Source organism: Mycteria americana, chromosome 2 (genome assembly GCF_035582795.1).
Source record: "Mycteria americana isolate JAX WOST 10 ecotype Jacksonville Zoo and Gardens chromosome 2, USCA_MyAme_1.0, whole genome shotgun sequence".
NCBI lineage: Eukaryota > Metazoa > Chordata > Aves > Ciconiiformes > Ciconiidae > Mycteria > Mycteria americana.
The window spans coordinates 96,049,248-96,071,298 of record NC_134366.1 but is presented as its reverse complement, the minus strand read 5'-3'; the positions used below and the strand labels follow the sequence as shown (position 1 = coordinate 96,071,298).

The following is a 22,051-nucleotide window of genomic DNA, read 5'->3' as shown; positions in this document are numbered from 1 at the left end:
ACAATTAAGAGATAACCAGCTCAACTGAAGAACGTAACAAGCAGTGTTTCCACTGGTGATTGCTGGATGCAAAATCTCAGCTATAATTACAGCAAGTTTCAAGGTTAAAATATAATCTGAGAAGTGCCCAGAAAAAAAAATCAGTGGCTGTATTAACCAATACAGTCACTGAGTGAAAAAAACAAATGACTTTTTGGAGCACAGAAGTTGGAAAAATGTACTCAGAGGAAGAAAAGAAGAAGTAGTGAGATCATTTTACACAGGTAAATGAGTTGGTATCACTTTATAGATCAGTTAGTACAACTCTACGTCACTTGTCTAACTGGCAGCCAACAGATTCAGTATGATTCATGATACATCGCATTTGGCTTGCCATCTTTTTCTTCCATGAGACAAAAATCAGGTACGCGTTCAGCACGTGCTTCTGGTACAGACTAATATTTCTTCCTGCCACTGTGCTGTGTCTGGCATCTACAGACTGAGTCACTTGCTGTCACCTCCCCAAAGATAAAAGAGAAGAAAAAAAACATGACTGGAGGCCTCCTTCCCCCATGCCTAGATATACATTTAATGTAGAAGTGCAGCTTTCGACAGGAGAATATGATCAAAGCCAAATATTTTGTGTTTCTTTTCTCCTCAGTAAATTTGTTTATTGTAGAGGGCAGAATTACAATTTTTTTATGTTAAGTTCTATGATCTGGAGAATATGGTTACAGCAGCATACTACCCTAGAATGAAATAAAATATTCTGACTTTGAGAACTGCAGCACTAATGCCTTCCCCAGGACAGCTGTCATTGTTCTTGTTCTTCCTTCTTATCTTGGCATACAGTCTCCATTCCTCCCACTTCCTTTTGCTTTCTTTCAGCATCTCCCAAATCATTCCTTTCCCATTTGTTGTCTAAGAGGATCAGCACTCATACAGAAATGTCAAAAGTCATAAATGACTAGGCTTTAAGTGAAGAAGCAGTGCCAGAGATCCCACAGATTGTCAGGAAGAAACACTACCCTTCACAGTAGCAATGTGGGTCATATGCAAGTTCAGTAAAAAGGAAAAAAATGTCATCTGAGATCTACCTCTGCCTCAGTAAACTCTCCTACTTCTGACCTTCTATAACCTATCTTCTCTGCTTTAAATTCCTCCTGCCTATGACTCCGATTTTGCATGGACCACCTGGGAGCCCAAACTAGGGTGAGGATCTGTTTTTATTCTGCAACTTTGAGACAGACACAGATTGAATTGGCGGCTATGTTTATCAGGCTATAGTATGTATCTTATGTCTTGCCATATTTGACGGTGAAACAAAACGTAATTTAATCTTCATTTTACTGTAGTTTAGCGTAATACCTTGGAGAGTGGGTTGGTCTCCAGAAAGCAACTGAACCAGCACCAGAACACAGAATTCAAATCAACTTTTTTCAGAGGAGAAGCCTACGGTATCATCTTTCAGTAACGTTGCAAAAAAAGTCATTGATGCCTTCCAAACTATATGAGTTACCAGCAAAAGAAACTTGTAATAGTCTCAAATATATCCTCAGGCCAGTTATATGTCTATGTTTCTGACTTTACAAGTATTCCTATACTTTCTGAGCACAATAAGGTGCCTTTACAGATCTGAAAATCTCCTTGCATATACCAAGAAAAACTCAAGGAACAGCTAAATCGACTGCAAATTATAAACTAAGAACAGTCAATGTAAACAAGGGACTATTTTGCAATTTCCCCACAAAATACTCTTTAGAAAAGCAAGATGTCTTAAGTAGAAGAATGAATGTGGTCAATACAGAGGAAAGGGGCAGTCAACGCAAGACACAGAAAATGGAAGCTAAAGCTATATTCGGTACTTCAAGTGACATTTGTAATTGCACTTGAATAAGGTACCACCTATGCAAGAAATACACTACTCTAATCTAATTTTGCATATTATTTCTTGTATACAAATTATTTTTCCAGTGGGAAAATAAAACCATTCAGACAGTATTAAGACTGCTGAAAATAAATAAAAAAATCTGTTAATGTTAAATTTCTTGTAAATATTATCCTTATGTGTATATAAACAGTGTTTACATTCATCATATAACATTGGTATTAATTAAACACCATAGAAACAGAAAACATAGGGTATTAGGGTTTTCTTCAAGGCAGAGGTCTTTCAGAAGAATAAATTGGAATACCAAACATAAAATTGATGTACAGAACATATAATAGCACAAAATCAAAGGAAGTGCAAGGTGATTGATAAACATCCTGTCACTGCGAAAAAATGTGTCATCAGTATTTGCTTTCCTCCACCACAGGAACTGAAAGAAAGCCCTACAGCAAAGCAGAACGTGCACTTGGTTAACGGCAGAAAATTATTCCAATGATAGAAAGTATTAGGTTGCATAAGGGCTTACGTGTGCTCAACACAGAAAAAAGGACACAGAAACAGCTAATGCAGCAGCTGGTTGAGCCTACAAAGGGAAAGCCCAGGACTTATGATTTAGCAATATGTGTAACATCAAAAAAGATGCATATGGTACACAGAACATGAGAGGATTTAAAACCTGCTCTTTTTTGCCCTTCCTAAAAATAACTTTAAAATTAGTTAAATCATCAGTAGAATAGAGATAATTAAAGCCTTTTCTATAATCTGTTTTCCCACATGGAGGTGGGGTACAATTTGGTTTAAAGCAAGGGCACATTTATAAGATAAGATAATATAACCATTCTCTGTAACTTAATTTATCTTTTACTTCCAGGTTTCTGAGATAAGTATTTATACTTGATTTACAGGAATAGCTTTTTAATCATACTACAGACTAAAGGACAAAGTGGAAGACTGAGCTTCAACTGTTCTGCTTTAAAAACTAAAAATATATTATGGGTAAATCACAGAATCATAGAATTGTTTAGGTTGGAAAAGACCTTCAAGATACACAAGCCCAACCATTAACCTAGCACTGCCAAGTCCACCACTAAACTGAATCCCTAAGCACCACATCTACACGTCTTTTAAACACCTCCAGGGATGGTGACTCCATCACTTCCCTGGGCAGCCTGTTCCAATGCTTTACAACCCTTTCGGTGAAGAAATTTTTCCTAATATCCAGTCTAAACCTCCCCTGGCGCAACTTGAGGCCATTTCCTCTTGTCCTATCACTTGTTACCTGGGAGAAGAGACCGACCCCCACCTCTCTACAACCTCCTTTCAGGTAGTTGTAGAGAGCGATAAGGTCTCCCCTCAGCCTTCTTTTCTCCAGGCTAAACAACCCCAGCTCCCTCAGCCGCTCCTCGTAAGACTTGTGCTCCAGACCCTTCACCAGCTTCGTTGCCTTTCTTTGGACACGCTCCAGCACCTCAATGTCTTTGTAGTACAATGTCATTGTAGTACTTCAACAATGATACAGAAAATAAAAATAATATAGTTTGATTTTAAAATGCCCACCTTAATTTACAGTTCTACTTTAAATATTTTCATATTTTTAAATGTATATTAATTACTCCTTTGGAAAAAAAAGTGAACCTCAAAAATGAATACGGAATTCTGATGCTTTATCAAAGCATAAATTTCAACTTTTTAATTTTTTTATTTTATTTTCAGACTTGTTTTACATGTTCATATTTTATCTGTCCATTTGAAATTAAACGACTGTTTGAACAATCTGGTCAGTGTGCTAGCTTATTTTCTCTACTTTTAATAAACTTCTTGGTGTAATAAAATATACATGATGTGATTTTTTTACAAGTTTCAGTCAAAAATGGAGGTTAAAAATCTGAACATGTTCTGTTTTGCAGCCTTGATAGAGAATAAAAACAGTGAGAAGCTTATGAAAAATTTCAACAATAAACTACTGGGATTGCCTTGCTATTACAGCTCATTATCATCATGATGATAACAAGACAATGGTGGATATTAACAGAAATACAGATATAAAGTGCATTTATTAGATTTAAAAGGTAATTATGTAATTATATAACAAAAGCTTCTAACAAATATTGTAGCTGGAAATACAAAAAGAATTTTGTTGCATTTCCCCAAGAAATGTTGTAAATTGTTCTGCCCTGCTAATATGGAGACTTATTTTTAAACACTAAATAGGCTAAATGAAATGTTGGTTACCCTCTGTGCCACCACTTACAGGAAATAAAAAAGCTTAAGCTCTCCCTTATTCAGGTATCTTAGTTTTCCTACTCCATCGTAGGACACCGTTGGAGAAAAAAGTATGCAAGCAACCTGGAAAACTCACAAATCATTGCTCATGGACATTTAAGTAAACTTCAGTAAATTTAATTAACTATAGCAACAGTAACCCATGTGACAAACTTGTTATTATAAAAGGTAGTATTAATACTACTGAAAATCTGGAACAAAAATAAATAGTAATTGGTTTCTGTCACTTCCAGAAAATATACACAAACCACCAAGAACTGAGCCTGCCCTAACTGAAGTTCTTAGATTACCTGGCTGGTTTTTGTAGTTGCAAGAATGCAAAGCAACTAAAAATCTACATAATCTACCAAATGAGCTATATTTTTAGCTGAACCATTACAGCATCATCAATGTGTCTCAAGAAATTGGACTGCATAAGTAGAACAGGAGATGTTAAATTAAAAAAAAAAAGCTACAGTTTGGGGCTTGAGAAATCTTGCAACTTGTTCATGTGAGACTGTAGCCCAAAATATGTTTGGTCTTGGAGTTTTTGGCCCCATGTGAAGTAAATATAAAAACAGGTCCTTTCTAGTTCTAGGTCTACTCCAGAAAGAAAAGTAGGGGGCTTGGTTTTTTGCTTGTTTGTTTTTAATGATCCCAGATTTTAAACCAAATCATTTTCTCTCCATGCCAAATTTCCAAGGGCTTTGGATTTCAGAGGCTGTTTATGTACTTCTGCTATTGCTAGAGAGTAACAATAATCTAAGAATCCTTGGCCATATAAAAGCACAGACTTTTACAGCTTAAAAGCTTTTAGGAAAGTCCAGGCACAAACATAGTCATTGTTGGTCTGCTGGTATGTTTAGCAGAAAGAGGAAAGTTAACAAAAATGAGCAGGGAAGCAAAGGCTCCCAAATTTAAGGAAAAGCAACTTCCACAACTAATCAATCAAAATTTCCTGCTTCCTGTCATACTAGACACAGTTCATAGCAATCCTACAATTAAACATTCAGTTTTCTGGTGTCTTGACAATTAGAAAGAAAGAAAGAAGTGTTAAAATGGTACATATATCATTTTAATATGTTTTAGTAAAAGCCACCTTTAAATTATATACAAACAGTTATACCACACAGTGTTTAGTGCATTAACAGTTTCAAAGCACAGAATGGTTGGTTAACTATCACACTTAGGAAATAGGAAAGGTTTAGCTCTTTCTTTGAAGAGAGTTTTGGAAGCAGCAGAAGAAAAATGTAGAAAAATCTTACATTAAAATATTCTTCTCCGGGTAAAAACCCTAGTATTTCTGCAATCTGGTTTGGTTTTGTTTTTCAGTTCTTCAATGTAACAACAGCAGTTTTCAAAGATAGTCTATAAAAAGCAAGCCCGCATGATATTTTAGATTTACTTTCTTTATCTTTGGCTCTGACTCCTTCTTATTCCCTCTTTCCTATTACAATTCAAGTAGATATTGATGTGCTTCCTTACAGTATTGGAAATTAATTTGAACTAAAGCTGAAATGAGACACATTGTTGATAATACCTGTCAACAAAGGAGGTATGATGGTCTATTACAGGTCCCCAGGCTTTTATGCAGGAGAGATAATTTAACTCATTTGCCAACTATTAAGGATTGGAAAGGTGCAATTTTAGCCACAATCTATTTGCATACCTTCCAAAATGATTAGCAAGCTTCTTAATGCCTAGTGGCTATTCCAAGAGAAAATCAGTTGTACTCCTGCAACTAGAGGAATTTCTCATAGCTGTATGTCAAAATATAATATGTATTTATTTTATGAAGGGAATATTTATGGACTAACTTTTCTACAAAAGAATTAGAAATATTGATTCAAAGACTCCTTTGAATAAAAAAGCGCTCATCTAGATACTAGTTATTCCAAAATAAGGAGCTTCCTTCAAAGAAAGCCATGTGTTTGGTAGGACAGAAAAAGAACATACAAATTAACAACAAGCACTGTCCAACAATTATTGAAGATTAAACCCAATCCCACTCCCTAAAAAAAAGAAATTTAGTTTCGATTTTAAAATACAACAATTTTGGAATGTATCTATCTATGGAAATCAGGACAACTACCATCTCAAGCCTCTCTTTATTGTTTTCCAGAGAAAGCTTTTTAAACATAATGCATTCTTTAGAACACTTCTATCCCCTGTAGACTTAATTCCCATGTATTACAATGTCTCAACAGCATAAGGAAATACTCAATTTGCAGTTGAATCAGCAAAGGCTTCTTCCAGTAATTACCACGCAAAGAGTTAAAAACCTGCTTTAATACAGAAAACATCTACCGCTCCTTACAGTAAAACAGATTGTAAGTTCATACAATTAAGGTTCCACTAGCAGTGTTTCCTATGAATCAAAAATATATTATGTTTTAGAAAATAGTACAATTTGTGTACCATTCCCCAGTGGCCATTTCATGTCTTCTATGTCGAACTGGAATTTAAAGCCAGCTCCAGTCAGATTTACTAACAAATCTTTCAAATAAATAGAGAATTCAAGTTCTAAAGGGAAATTCAGATTTATTTGAGACTAAAATGCAAAGCAACTAGCAGCTAAACCAAAGCAGCATGCCTTTTTTTGAAAGACTATGTCTACAAACTTGAAGCTGCTAACTTCTAAAACCGAAATCTCTTTATTCTACTTTCCCCTTGGTCTTTTCTAGAAGTTTAAGCAAAACCCCATGCTAAACAACAAAACACATGCTGAATTACATATCTCAGCCTCCACATCAATTAGGTCTGTTTTCTTCACAAAGAAAGCATATCCAAGCAAATCACCCCTTTTCCTCAGCTTGTTAGATTGAAGCTCATATACACTAGTGGCAAATTTTTACCCTCCCTAAATCTAAACCAGATGTTTCTTCCTGCCTGACAAAAGAAACAAAGTAATTTCAACAATCTCAAAATGTATGTATTTTTCACGAATCATGCTCATTGTTCACACCTTTATTTACGACTTCTCTTCCATTTTCAATCTTATAAGAGATTTTCAGCTTGACAAAGATGTGACTGAGAGATAAGATAGAAGTTCATAAAATTTTTTCACATTTGGAGGAGCTGAATATATCCGTAACAGTTCATGCACTCAACTTACTCAGAAGTTAACGCATATTTTTAGAATACCTATAAGCAAAAGCTACAGTTCCTTAACAGGCTATAGTCGATAAAAGCCCATTTATTAACATTTCAATCTGTGGTACATTACTTTTATTTATATGACATAAAGCATTAGTTATTTTAAGGCTTTATGAAATGGTATCTTTTCATGACCTTTTATTTGCAATCTCATTTAATTAGTTTTCAATGTTAAAAGTTTTAATGAAGAAATTGCTCTTATGGATCAATTCGGAGACTTGTGAGATCTGGGTTCAATCACCAGCTTTCTCTCTCTTAAGACTCCATGTGTGAAACTGGTATTCAGAACAGTAATACCATCTAAAGGGAAAAAAATTAAAACTTGAAACTTCACTTTTTGTAAAACTGTTTTATGGCACTATAACAAAATCTTAGTATAGATACTTTAAAAGGTACCTTTTCCTACTGAAGATTTAAAACTTCTTTTGTTACGCTGTTTCCTTGCACACTGACTTGATTTGCTGACAAATTCAAAACCAGCGACAGGCAGTTACCTTATTCTCCGTCAATGTGTAGGAGACAGTTGAACTAAAGACAGAAAAGTCTCAGCGGCAGCCAAGAAAAATCATGAAATCTCTGAGAGTTGTGTTAACATACACCAGTGGGGAAGAGTAATCAAAGAGCTGGGAACAGGGGTGAGAGAGATAAGCAATATACTGAGCCTGTGAAAAACACCTCTTCCTTACTCTCAGCAGCTTCTGATGTGATTTTATGCCCTGCAAGCAACAGGTACCTTCCATGTCCTTAGGGAATTTCAGGGAGCGCTTACTGCTTACTTAAAAAGGCATCAGAAAAATATTTTAATAGGCCTTGCAACAGGGAGCAAGGCCTATTAAACATCATCTCTCTAGCTGAATTCTCTGCCTACTTGGCTTGTGAGCTGCTGTGCTCCTGCATCTGCAGGCCGGATGAACCATGAGCAGATTAAAACACCGGCAGCGAGTGGATCCGGGAGGGCTCCTCCCCATCCACAGCAGCCCCTTCCCTCCTGGATCAAGCATTCAATAAGGAAGTGGAAGAGATGTCTTTGAACTTTGAAGCCCAAGAGAGATTAAACCTCAGCTCTACATACCCCATATGAGTGTTGCTACCGTCTGGATCACTGTATCAACAGGCTGACCTTCCCCTCTCCTGTTGCTGTGTTCACTGCAGAGGACAATCCCATGGAAGTGTATCAGATTTGCTCAAGGCACGGCTACTTGATCATGCCCCCAAGTATCATCATCGTCCGGCAAGGAGCAGGGAGTTGGACTTGATGATCCTTATGGGTCCCTTCCAAGTCAAGATATTCTATGATTCTATGATTTATATCCCCTTCAGAAAGTTATATTAAAATGTGAGAATTCAAACCTATAACAATACTTTAGATCCTAACATTACTTCAAGAAATGCTGTTCATGCAGAGAAGATATGGTTAAAACTACAGCATAAAATCTTTAGATAAGGCTTTAATGAGTTCGAGAACAGAAAGTTGCTTCTCAGGACTTGGCAAACAGGTGACTGACAACAATCTCAAGTTTGGCTCTAATACCCCACACTCGTTCTCTTTGTCTTCCTTGTGGAAGTATCAGGAAATCTCAGGTAGGCAATACAGACCAAAGGCATGATTCATAACAACATCAAGCACAAAGTCCTTGATCTTAGTGAGCAATAATCTCATTTTGAATTTGTATTTAATTTACCCAAGTTCTGTCTATAAAGTTACTCAGTAACAAAAAATGTTTACAAGGATGATGACAAAGGAAGCCAGCATCCTTAAAGAAGGCCAGTACAACATTTTTTTTTTGTCTTGCATCAGACCGAAGTAACTCAGCATGGAAAAAGACACATTCTTCTAGCTCAGAAAAGGAATGTGCTTCAATAATGTTAGGTTCAAAATGAAATAGAGTATCAGGACTATGTTGGTGCATCAAACCTAAAGCCAAACCAAAATGTACATATTTACTGCCTGTGATCATAGTTCCTGTATTTAAATCAAACAGATCCTGCCAATATGCACATTAACCTGTGAGCATGTGCTATGAGACTACCTTTACCGAGAATCCTAATAGATGTTTTTAGAAGTCTCAAATATTTCAGTCCATTGGATATGAATTCTTCTTTTAAATCAACACATTATCATAAGAAACAATTATGTAAGGATTGCTTAGGGCTGTACTTAATGTTGTACTTGAAGTGAGCCATCTAGTTTATATTACAGACTTAAATTAGGACAAATTAGGCTGCAGTTCAGACACAGGTGGTTGAGAAGAGTGTGACTGGCAACACTCTTTTATTCCCAAACACGAAAAAATTTTACTCCCTAAGGCCAGTTAGATGATAACTAAAGAGATTCAATATCAAGACCTACATGTGAACAACACCTATTCTAGAGAATGCCCATTTGGCAATATATTGTAATTACAGCCACTCGTGTTGGCGACATCCAGCTTTTACTGTACTAAAAATCACACATACATACACAAAACCTGGAGCCCTGAGGCAAAGAGGACACAAGAATTCTTATGGTTCTGAATGGGAAACATTACACCTGTCAAGAGATGCATAATTTCGATATCCTGCATTCTGAAAGGTGAAAGAAATAAAACTATAAGGTTGCTACTGGCTAAGACAATTCATGATGAAACAAACAAAAAAAAGTCTATATTAATTTCCCATAAGCTTCTTCTCAGGAAGAGAAAACATTCTAATGTTGGAGAGACCTGCTAAAATGTTTAATCAGTAGGTAGGACTGGACTTCTCAGACAGTGGAGATGAGCACCTCTAAAGAAATGTGTAAGCTCTAACTAAAGTAGTAGACTAGATAATAAACATAGATATTAATCACAAGATGAAGTGGTTCTGATGATTTAAAGCTTGCTATCTGACAGAGAGCAGCAGTGAAGAATGCCACACTGTACACAAAGGATAAAATTACTATCAAATACAGGCCCTGGATCCCTGCCAGTCTCCCAAAGTTGAGATGTATTAACTCTGATTGGATCTGATCGGACAGGGAGCGCTTACTGCTCCTATTATTTTTTATTGCCTTCCTTCATGCCACCACAACAATAAATACCTTGTACTACCTAACGCATGCTATGAATATAATAGTGTTTTCCCACTGAATAAATTTTCCAGTGCCCAGATCAAAGAAGCACTTACATGCACAAGTGGAGAAAACTACTTCTCAGATAATAACCCACAATAAACCTTGCCTGATTTCTTAACTGAGTCATACGTGGCTGTTTTCATTGGAAGCGTCAGAAAGACAACTGACTACTGTACAGATCCAGAAGCCTCATAAACTTGGCTGACTAGAATGTTTCGGAGACTATCCTCTACTCAAACTCATTTGCAGTTTGGATAGTACATGCCCCTATGCCTCAGTCCCCAGATGAGCCAAATCCAGTACATATATCCAGTTCAAATCTAGTATGATATGCATGGCATTCCAGCAGCAATTTCAGCATAAAGCACAGCTTTTGTTCAGAAATATAGGAGGAGAGAATGCTTTTCTTTCTAATCTAATGCAAATTAGGAAGTAAATGGACAAGAGACAGAAGCAAAGTTGGGATTAGAGACGAACCTAAAAAACCCTCACCAGAAGACATTCATCTCACTACTCTAGGACATTAAAGCAGTAATAGCCATAGTATATAACATATATAATCATATTACATTATATTCTTTATATAATAGTCTAGGGAGTTGGGACATCTGGCAATAACCAGGAAATATCACACAGCTTGTTAGTTAAAAATCAGCTCTTCTCTCCTAGGCAAGTGATCTAACTACTATGTTGGTTGTGGTCATGCCTATTCCTCCTGAAGTTGTGCAGTTGTAGAACCAAATTTCCAAGATTCATGGGATAAGAAATAAAAATAAAAATAATAAAAACTAGAAGAATGAATCTGTAGACAAGTGAGTCTCTGCTCCAAATATTATGACTCTTACCCAGTGACTTGATACAGTAAAATGCATATGGAACCTAATCTATCTTTTTGTGAATCTGCCTGCAGGTTACAGGACTCTTCACACAAAGGCACTCACACAAAGGCACATGTGTATTTGGAATAACATGTCTACACATTTTGATGACTCTTACAAGTCACAGAACAAAGTAAATAAGGCATATCTTTATTGAGAAATTCTTTAGCTTATGAAGATTTGCCATGTCCTATGACCAGAGCTGGGTAAACACAAGGAAAAAAAAAATCCACAAATACTATTGGGGAAAACCCCCACTGATTACTAGTGGCACTGCTTGTATTTGCTTAGTTGTAAACATTTAGATTTATTGAGGTTTACTGGGAAAAAGGCTGCAGAATGAAGAGCTCATAAACATTAACAAAAACAGTAGTTCAGTAGAATAACCCATTTAACGACTGCTTTACTGACAGCTCACACTGAATATAGTACATATAATACCATCATGCTTGTGACCCAACATTTCTTTTTTTTTTTTTCTTTTTAAGGTCAAAGATTAGTTTCATGTAGGGTTTGGACTTCTTTTTCTCCCCATGATTTAACTATTCCACTTTCTTCTTTGGTTGGCAGGGGTTCATTGAGTCACTCTTATGCATGTCCACCTTAAATGAAAGGCTTTTTAAAAGTAAAAGGCCTTGCAGAATATTCTAAAGTTGTTCACAATGTTCAGCAATGTGCCAAGTTACCTAATCCATTCTGAAAAGTTCTGATACAGCCAAGTCCCTTCAAAGGGAAGGCTTCCTCCCCACATCTCTCGGGAAGAGTCCTGAACACTAACTCTGTACTCACATAAGAGTTACATGGTTCAAAGCTCAAACTTCACCCCGAGATGAGGTTAATTCCAATAGCTGTTTTCAAAATTAAGACCAAGCCTGTTGACTGGCACTGCATGCTAGCAGGGGCAAAACAAGAGATTTGAATATAGGCTTAGATGCTAATGGATACCTTCGCTTTGAAGGCAGCAGGACAACACTGAGTACCATGTAAGATACCTCTTTCACTCGCAGCTTCACATTCTGTGCATTAGACTTATCTAGTAATGAATGAATGTAGGGGTTATCAAGCCTAGTTTCCCTGCCAGGAAGAACAGGTGATAGTCCCAAAAAGAATAGAAAGGAAGAAGGAAAGGCTACTTGGCCATTCTAAGTTTATAAAGCAGTCAAACAGGATTTGAAAGCTCAGCATCACTGTGATAAAGAGGAGCTGGTCTCTTTTTAATGGAAGTTTGAGGCTTTGTCTCCAGCTCTTCACAATTTTCCCCTCCCTGGCCCATGCATTAGTCTTGCTCCCATGCAAACAGAGCCAGCTGTTCTGCCACTAGCTGCTTCTTGCAACAATTCTGACTTCCAGTGGTGGCACAGAAGTGCACACACCGTATGTTCTTTGGACATTTATTTATAGTCTTTATCTGATAGAGCTGGGCAATTATAAAGACATAATCATAATTTGTGAACAGAAAAAAAGGCCTTCTACTTAAATTTGTCCCACGAGAGAAGAGAATACAAATGCTATCTACTTGCAGCAGGCAATTCATGAACATGCTATCTAAAATACGAACAAACTATATGAGCAAATATCAGCAACAAACTAATCAAAATCATAACCTATTTATGGATTGATTATAATAACAAAAAATGACTACAAATAAGTGGTGGGTAATTTGTGAACCAAATAAAGGGCTACAATTCTCACATACAAATTGCTGTCAATGAATAATTTAACCAGCTCTAGTCAGAGCCATCTATTTATTAAGAAACCTTTTTAGCACTCTCCAACTGGAGCTGGCAGAATGATTTATCTCTACACACAGTGATAAAGCCAAGGGAAATCAGTACTACTGGACATTTAGAATGCTGGGTTTGATTCTCTAGGGCCCTATAGTATCATTTATAACTATGTACCCTGGACTTCAGACATGACCATTCTCATTTGGTAACATTTTAAAGGCACTTTGCCCAGTACAGGTGACACAATACACAAGGCAGTGGCAAATCAACATTTCTGTGTTTAAGGTACATAGTAAATCAGCTATGGTTTACACTATCCTTCTTTGTCTTTAAAGATATTTTACATGGAAAATAACATAAATATTCTAGCAGGAATATATAGGAAGCATTCTTAGTAACATTAGCATAAATCCCAGAGCAAACATTAGACTCTTGAAGACAAAACCATGCAATCTTTTAAACCTTTTTTTAAACTTTGCAGCAAAATGTTTCCTGGAAAGACTAAAAATATAAAAAAAGTATTCATTCAGCTAGGGTTCGCCTTTATCAGAGGTAGTGGCCACTCCAAAAGGAGCAGAGAATAAGGTTATTAATTTTACGGTTTACTGCTTGATTTTTTTAAACAAATGTTAAGATCATCATGCTGCTGTTAGGACTGGTGCCTTCCAACATGTGCCAGTTTTAGACAGCAGAGTAATTGACGACTGTCCTTGCTTCAAGCCTCTTAAAATGACATTGCATAAGGCCAGAAGAATAAGAAGTTACAGGGAAGTAGTTTTAAAATGGTTGCAGAGGTGCTTTACAACTGTGTAAAAGCACACTATAGCTTTGTCAAGGAAAGGCATAAGAAACAAAGCAACCATGTTTTCTGTTACAACAGACAAGAAATAGTTTTAAATGGTGATGACTGCCTGCCACAGCGTATATGCCCCATTATCCACCTGCATGCTGATTTCCCCATTTCTCTGTTTTTGAACTAGAAAGTATTAATACATACAAATAGACTACCTACCACTTTCACACTTGACTTGTGATTCAAATTACCACTACTTTCATCGTTGTTATTATTATTGCATTTTTACTGTAGTTTCTAGACTAGAAAGGTGCTTCTCAAACTGAGAGGAAATGTCTATAGCTCCTTTCTACAAAAATTATCTGCAGATTACTTACAATAACCTCAACACACTTGAGATAATACAGTCAGAAATAGCACTAAATTGGAAAAAATGCAGTCAATTTAAGCTTTGTTGCTATCTTCACCATGTATGAAACGCGTACAAGCATATGTTTTTGCTCATAATTTTAAGGTCCGTAACTTCACTAACTACATATATTATGACACCATGCACATTAAACTGTGAAAGCTGCACACTTTGATCAGAACCTGTAGTCTGCCAGGAAAATGACAATATTTCCGAGATTTTTTAGCAAAAACAAACACACAACTTTTTTTCTTCTTAAGTCCTTGGGTTATTCCCTAGCAAAAAGTGTCGTGTATTGATCACAAAAACAAAAGGAAAAAGATAGAACTGTAACAAAAATCATAGAGAAATCAAATCATGCACTACTTTGCATCAATTTACTCCCATCTAGTAAGACAAACAGGAGAAATACAAACAAAAGAGTTTGTATAGCATTTCAAAACTGAGTTTCATGCATACTTCCAAATAACTTCATGAGGTTGGGACTGGTTTCTGCATAATATACCACATCGGGGCTTTGTGAGAAAGATGTTACATTTGTGGAGATTTATTACCTGTTATAACCCTTCTAAAGGCAAAGGTATGAAAAATCCGTCTGCATTTTCAAATAGTATCTTTTGAAATTTCTTCGTGAAACCTATCCACTTCTTCATAATAACTGCTGTAAGTGTTTCATCAGAATTATTTTTATCATTATTCTCGGCATTGCTACTTGTAATTTTGAGGTCTTAAGACCAGGGAAAAACACTTTCTAGAACTTCTTTGAAAGGAAAGTTCAAAACCTGTTGTAACATTCTCCAGTCATCTTTAAGCCTCAGATAAAACCTGTCTTTATGGCATAAAAATTCAGGTTCAGTTCAGTGAACAACCCACTTTTAGAGACGTGCAATGTAGCCAACGATAAATCTTTCTTCAGGTTGCATACTCTTTATAAGTCAGCCATACCCCAATTTCACCAATGCTAAACTATAAATCCCAATAATCAAGAACCACCACTGGGCATATACTGTTTCTACTCAGGATACGGAGGGGACATCCTCTGTCCACTGAGACTGAAGAACAGAGAAAACATGGGAGTTTTCCACCAAGTCATTTTTAAAATATGGCTTTAAAGTTTCTTTTCAGACAGTGCAAATATTACCTTTTCTGAACTCCCAAGAAACAGCAACCAGAAACTGTTTTCATAATACCCTCAAACTAGACACCGTACCTAATAATTTTCTTACTCATTCTAATAAATCAATACATTTTGCAACAGTCCTCCAAACAAGGGCTACTTGCTCTTGTTGCAGCATCCTGTTTTCTGAAAAATGCTTTGAAGACCTTTTGATATTGGCAAAGTTTTTAACCATGGGACACCTAGGCATTTAAATTGAAAGGAAGAAATAAAAGGGAGAAAGAAATGGGAGGGGGAAAAAAGGGAGAAAAGGGAGGGAAACAAAACTATGACATACATAGCACCATTTTGCTTTGAAATTTTTCTAATGAAGAAGGAAGTAAAGTCTTTTAAACTTGAAAAGTTGTCAGAATATTGGGTTGTTCTCTAGCTTGCTCTACTTTGAACTTACTATTACAGATGATTTTTAGTTCAGAACTTCTGTGAATGCCTTCCTTGACTTTCCTTTCTGAATCACTGAAAATGTTTTCAGGGATTTCCGCCTGCCTAAAGCCAGCAGCACTGCTAGTTCTAAGCAACACAAAATGTGCAGGAGTTGATACATACCTTCACTCTGTGTTAGAAGTCAGTGCAGCGAAAGATTAAGATGTGTTTCCAAAGTACTAAAGTATATTTTTGATATGAGCAGTAGCTGTTAAATCCCAGCACATCAGAATCTCCTAGCAGAATGATGACTTGGCAAAGGTTTAGGAAATGAAAACTGTTGACACACTAGATTAATGCATTTGTTTGCTTACTCCCAGCCTCTCCTCAAGTAATATTATATCTATTTAAGGTTTAATGAAATTAGATTATACTTTTATACTGTCAGGGTTATTCTCCTCTGTAATATTTGTATTCTAATAACAGGGTGGATAGGTAAGTGGGGGGGGGGGGGGGGGAAGAGAGAATTTTCTCTTAACTACTGCCCATCTGCTTCAAAGAATGGGATTTTTGCTTTGAGTAATAAAGACAGCAGAGCATTCATCTGTATTCAATCCAATCTATACGCCTACCTTTCCACTGAATCAGCTTTGTGCATTTTAAAATACAATTTTTGTAAGAATGTTGTAATGAATTATAACTACAAAAGTTATGCAGAGTACATCTCACACAGCATGGGTTGGATCCATCCTGCTTTACATTACACCAGTAGATGTAAATTACTTACTGCCAGTACTTCTATTAGAGTTGAATGCACTTCCCTTTTGGCAGCAGAAAGTACAATGCTATTTATTATCACAGGGTTGAGTAAAAATGTAATTAAGCCGAGCCAATTCGCACATAGTACTGGCATATGATAGACGGGATAATTTAGGTTGGAAGGGACATCAGGAGGTCTCAAGTCCAACCTCCTACTCAAAAGACAGCTAGCTATAACATAGACTGGGTTGCTGTCTAGTCTTGAAAACCTCCAAGTATGGAGACTGTGCAACCTCTCTGGGAAATCCGATCCAGTGCTTGACTGTCCTCAGAGTGAAAAAGCTTTTCTTCATATCCAGTCTGAAACTCTCTGCCTGTTGTCTCTCGTCTTCCCACCATGCACCACTATGAAGGGCCTGGCTCCGTTCTTCATGTAAACTCCCTGAAGGTATTTGCAGGCTGTTACTAGACCTCTCCCCCAAAGCCGCCTCTCCTCTAGGATGAACAAGGCCAGTTCCCTCAGCTTCTCCTCCTAGGGCATGGTGCTCCAGCCCCCAACAGAAGGTGGCCCCCCAATGAATTCGCTCCAGTTTATCAACATCCTTCTTGTATTGCAGGGAGGCCAAAACTAGATGTGGTCTAAAGTGTGTTGAGTACATGGGGATAATCTCTTCCCTTGATCTACTGGCTATGTTTCTGTTAATACAGCCCAAGACACTGTTGGTCGTCTTTGCTGCGAGGGCATGCTCTTGGCTCATGTTCAGCTTGCTGTCTACCAAAGTCCCCAAGTCCTTTCAGCAGAGCTGTTTCCTAGACAGTCAGTCCTCAGCCTCAATCATTGCATAGAGTTAGTCTTTCCCAGATTTGGGACTTCATATTTGCACCTGTTGAATTTCATGAGGTTCTTGCTAGCCCATCCCTCCAGCATGTCTAGGTCCTTTGGATGGCAGTGTTGTCCTCCAGTCTAACTACTGGTACCCCAGTCTGGTGTCATCTGCACACTTGATAGAGGGTACTCTTGTCTCCTCCAGGTGATTGATTAAAATGTTAAGCAGGACAGTACTCAACTCCTTACCACTTGTATAGATCCCATTAACAACTACTCTCTGAGCCTGACATCCAAGCAGTTTTTATACATCCAGTTGTCCATCCCTACAGACCATACATGCTAATTTGGATATAGGAACATTGTGAGAGACAGTGTCAAAAGCGTTGCTAAAGTTGAGGTACTACTCTCTCCTCATGCACAAATCCAGTCATTTTACCGCAGAAAGTAATCAGGTTGGTCACCTGATTCACCCTTGGGAAATCCATACTGAATGTTCCCAGTCACCTTCTTCTCCATCAGGTGCCCACAGAAGTGTGCTCCAAAGAGGTGTGCTCCTTGACTTTTCCAGGGACTGAATGCAGACCAGCCCATTGTTCCCCAGATCGTTCCTTTGGCTTTTTTTGAAGATGGAGCACTGTGGCAAAAATTTAACTCCAAATTTAATTTGCCACCACTTTTAAAAATGCAAGTAAATTAAATCAGAAAAGATACAGTGACAACCTGGTAATGACTGTTACCCCACTCTTCAACCTCTCCCAAATATACACATGCTTTATGGTGTTAGGAGCTTTGGGTAGATGACATTGTATGCAGGAGTAAGGCCGGACACTGGATGAATTCAAAACTATTAAACTTGATCTGCTTCCAAAGTTATTGTTTATTTCCAAAGTTAAGGCCACTGCCTTTTAGTTTCTGTTGTTTACAGAAGCAGTGGTGTTTTCTCAGTAATCTTTTAGCACGTGTAGTTTAGGATGCAAACTCAATACTTCTATACGAGCAAAGATATGACTATGGAGAACTAAGATGTTGCATTATTACCAATATCATGAAATTAAAATTATGACCTGCACCCCAAAGGTAAAAATACTGCCTTTCTCCTCAAATCATAAGATTTTAAGTAAATTACACTGTGTATTTTGGTATATTGGGACTTTTAAACTACTCTTATGTATTGTAGGTATGGTATTTATATATAAACATGTGTGTGGTAATTTCAAAATCTACCAAAAAGGTAATTTTTCTGAAAAGTGAATATCAATATTTCTTGGAAAATAAAGCTTAGTACTTACACTCAATTGGGGGAGAGGGGGCAGAAGGAATGTTAACAAAAACCACTGTGATTCAGTGAAATAGAAGTGAAATAGAATTGGCTCTGTCAAGAAAACTTCAAGAACACGATATCGTTACCTGTTTTTTTTTTATCATACAGTTTCTCACATTCATTAAACACACACTGTCTGATTATGTAAAAGCATGTGCTGGAGTCAGACTAAAGATCCAGCTAAAGTAGTATCCTACTTCCATGAATGACCAAAACCAGAGGTACAGAGAAGAATAAAAGTGGAAGGCAAGCATACACCATAAGGAGTATAGGAGCTATATATTTTTAGAAGCAAGAAAGATGCATAAAAAGAACCTAGAACTGTTACTGAACACAATTTATTAATGAACCATGAAACGTAAAGTTTTAGATCCTCACTTACTGAATCAAACATAACAGGGAACACAGTCAGGGAAACTCAAAATTGAAGACAATCAGAATTATGACAAACGACATCATTCTCGGTGCTGCCATTATAATTTAAATATCCCACAATGCAGTGATAGTCTCTTCATATAAAACCAATTCAGTACATGCTTCTGTAATTCAGTTTCTGTAAGGAGACCTCTACAATACAAACATTTAGTATTGGCATGCTTTCACTTAAAGTGCTGTGATTTACCAACCAGTGGGCTGTTTTGACTGCAACTGGTCAAATCCAAGCACAGTTTTAACTTACTAAAAGCTTTTATATTACTGTCTGCCTTTCAAGGAGCACAATGAGAAAGCTACAAGGATAATATGCAAAGAAATACAGTCTCACCCAAATGCACCAGATTACTATAAAATTTCTTCAGATTCAAAAGAAGAAATCTTCTCTGAAAAACGGTATCATGCTTTCAAGGCAAAATTAAATCATATAATTCAATCAAATTAAATCATATTGAATCACAATGCACATTTTTCTTGGGCTTTTGATAAATTATAAACTACAGAATATACAATTTTTATTAGTAAATCGTAATTTTAGCAATTAAAAGGATTGATCCAGTTTCTACTCAGTCAATGACAATTTCAAAATTCATTTCATTGATTGCAAGATCAAATAAATAGGATTAGGATTTTTTTCCTCTTGTTGCTCAAGAGATTCTTTCCCTAAATTTATCATATTTGGTGCCTACTCACTGTGAGATAAACTATGCACATTAACAAATCATTGCTTTGATGAGCTATCCCCTACTAATGTGCATGGGACTAAGTATTTGAGAACTCCCCTAAGTCTTATGCCATGAGGCTCTAAACATGTTACTCCAACCTAGTATTTCAGTCTCAGCTGGGGACATCCTTGTTCGGCAAAAACAGTTCTCTGACACCCTCGCTATTTTTAAGAAGCTTGAAATTTTGAACCAAGAAAGCAATACTTCTATCCAAGGCAATTTTAGGTGGAGGATTATTTTTCTTTCATTGCTAAGCTCACATATAAATGAACAAATAATAAGGCAGGGTGTAAAACTGCATAATGAATGACTTAAAAATGAAATGAAAAGGAAAGGTAATAAAACATTTGTGAGCAGGAAAGTCAGAAATAGGAATAGGAGTAATTGTATTTGCTATTTGTAGAGTTACTTCTATCTCAGAGGATCCTAAAGCATCTTATTTTGGGTGAGATTGTACCCTGAACTACATAAAAAGAATAAAAGACAGAAAAACTTGTGAAGTCGTGTTTGTAGAATTTCCAACCGTTCGCTGCCTCAAGGGCATGTAGGCTTCATACCTTCAAAGGAGAATAGGAAACAGACACCAAAATTTGAGTTCACAATATAAACAAAGACATTGCAAACTACTGAATTCATCTACTCAGAAAAGGTAGAAGGTAGAGTTAATGCTGTCAAAGAGGAAAAGCTGTTGTTCAAGGTGCACTACACATATTCCATAACTGATTCACAGAACATTAAACACATAGACCTTATAAACTTTCGCAGTTATCACAGCAATGCAGAGTTCATACCTGTGGCAAGATAGATGATATGGAAAAGCATGTCCTTTCCCTGCACGACATCCACAACCACATGGGAAAATCGGCTGTTGTCTTCCATGAAGTAAGGAATTGGAATAACTGGTTGAACAACCTCATGCATTAAGAAGAATTTTTGAGCATCTTGAAGATTTCTCTCAGTCAGATTTACATACAAACCCTGGTCCATGGTGCCACACTGTAAACATAGAAAAGTAACATTACTATATGCGTCAACGATAACAACAGATTTACTCTCTGATTTACAGCACAAGAAAATAAAAACCAAAAGTGTATCTTGTAGTGACAGTGTGGAATTCCACTTTCAGGTCTCATTTTGGTGCTGACCAAACTGTCCACACAGTGATGGAGAAAACTCCACTTCCTGAGGCAGTACTGCAGAGGCTCCCTAACTCTAAACAATATGGCAGGGCACCAGACTGACCACCACAAGTGGGCTATAGTAATATTTTGCGATACCCTATGCTCACAGGGCAGGAAGGAGAAAAACTACCATCCAACAAACCACACAATTTTCTGAATGGTTTTCTTCATAATTTACACAGACGCAGTGCTAAAGACATAACAAATTTTCACAGGAAAGCCCACGTCCTACCACAACCAGGGTCTGACAGAAATCCCAGGTCACAGCGCCACGCACAGTCCTAGCAGCTTCTTCAGAGCCTGTATTCACTAGCCAAGAATGGACAGTGTGGAGCTCTAACTATAAAGTGTTATCCATGGCAAAGATGGGAACTGACCATATTTTATATCTGAAAACGGTACTGTTTTCTTACAGGAAAGCATTCACTAATTGCACACACAAATAAAGCAAAATAAGTGGCAGTTAATTTCAGTATCTTTGTGTTTAAGTCTTCAGCTAACTGAGGACACAAAAGAGAAAGCTGCTTAGCGCATGTGAATATGTAAACATCCACATGTTTACTCGTGCATAATTGCATCAGAGAATTAGAACAGTACTTCATAACATTTATCAAATATGTCGGTGATGTGAAAGGCATACCTAAGTCATACTTTTTCATTCTATTCTACTATTTCATAAATTATGCTATGAATTACAGCATGAACAAAATAATACAGCGTGTAAAAACCTACCAGTTATTTTTTCATTATTGCCATGTTTTCAATCTGAAATTAAGTGATCATTCCAAATCCACAAATGTTAAGAAAAACTCAAATAAATAATTTCATAATGAGAGATCATATGATGAGGAAAGACAGTTAAGCAACTGGCAGGAAACAATTACTTGCTCTGTGAGCACCCTGCATGTCAGGCCAGTCAAAAAAATAAACCAAGCCAAAGAAGAATTTCTCTGAATCTATCAAGCAGGAAAGATTCCAGCTGGAACACTTATAGTACACTGAAATACACACAGTCCTTGGTCTTACAATGGAAATTATCCCGTGTAAAGAGAAAAGCAACAACCTCTGGAGAAAAACA

At 36.9% G+C, this 22,051-nt stretch overlaps 1 protein-coding gene across 2 annotated transcripts in view; it reads right to left on the bottom strand.

Moving 5' to 3' along the window:
* Positions 1–22,051, bottom strand: part of SEMA5A (semaphorin 5A) — a 348,813-nt gene that overhangs the window by 105,922 nt on the left and 220,840 nt on the right. For both annotated transcript variants that reach the window (XM_075494040.1, XM_075494041.1), the window contains exon 11: positions 20,584–20,788. In XM_075494040.1, the coding sequence (XP_075350155.1) occupies positions 20,584–20,788 (205 nt within the window). The remainder of the gene's footprint in view (positions 1–20,583; positions 20,789–22,051) is intronic.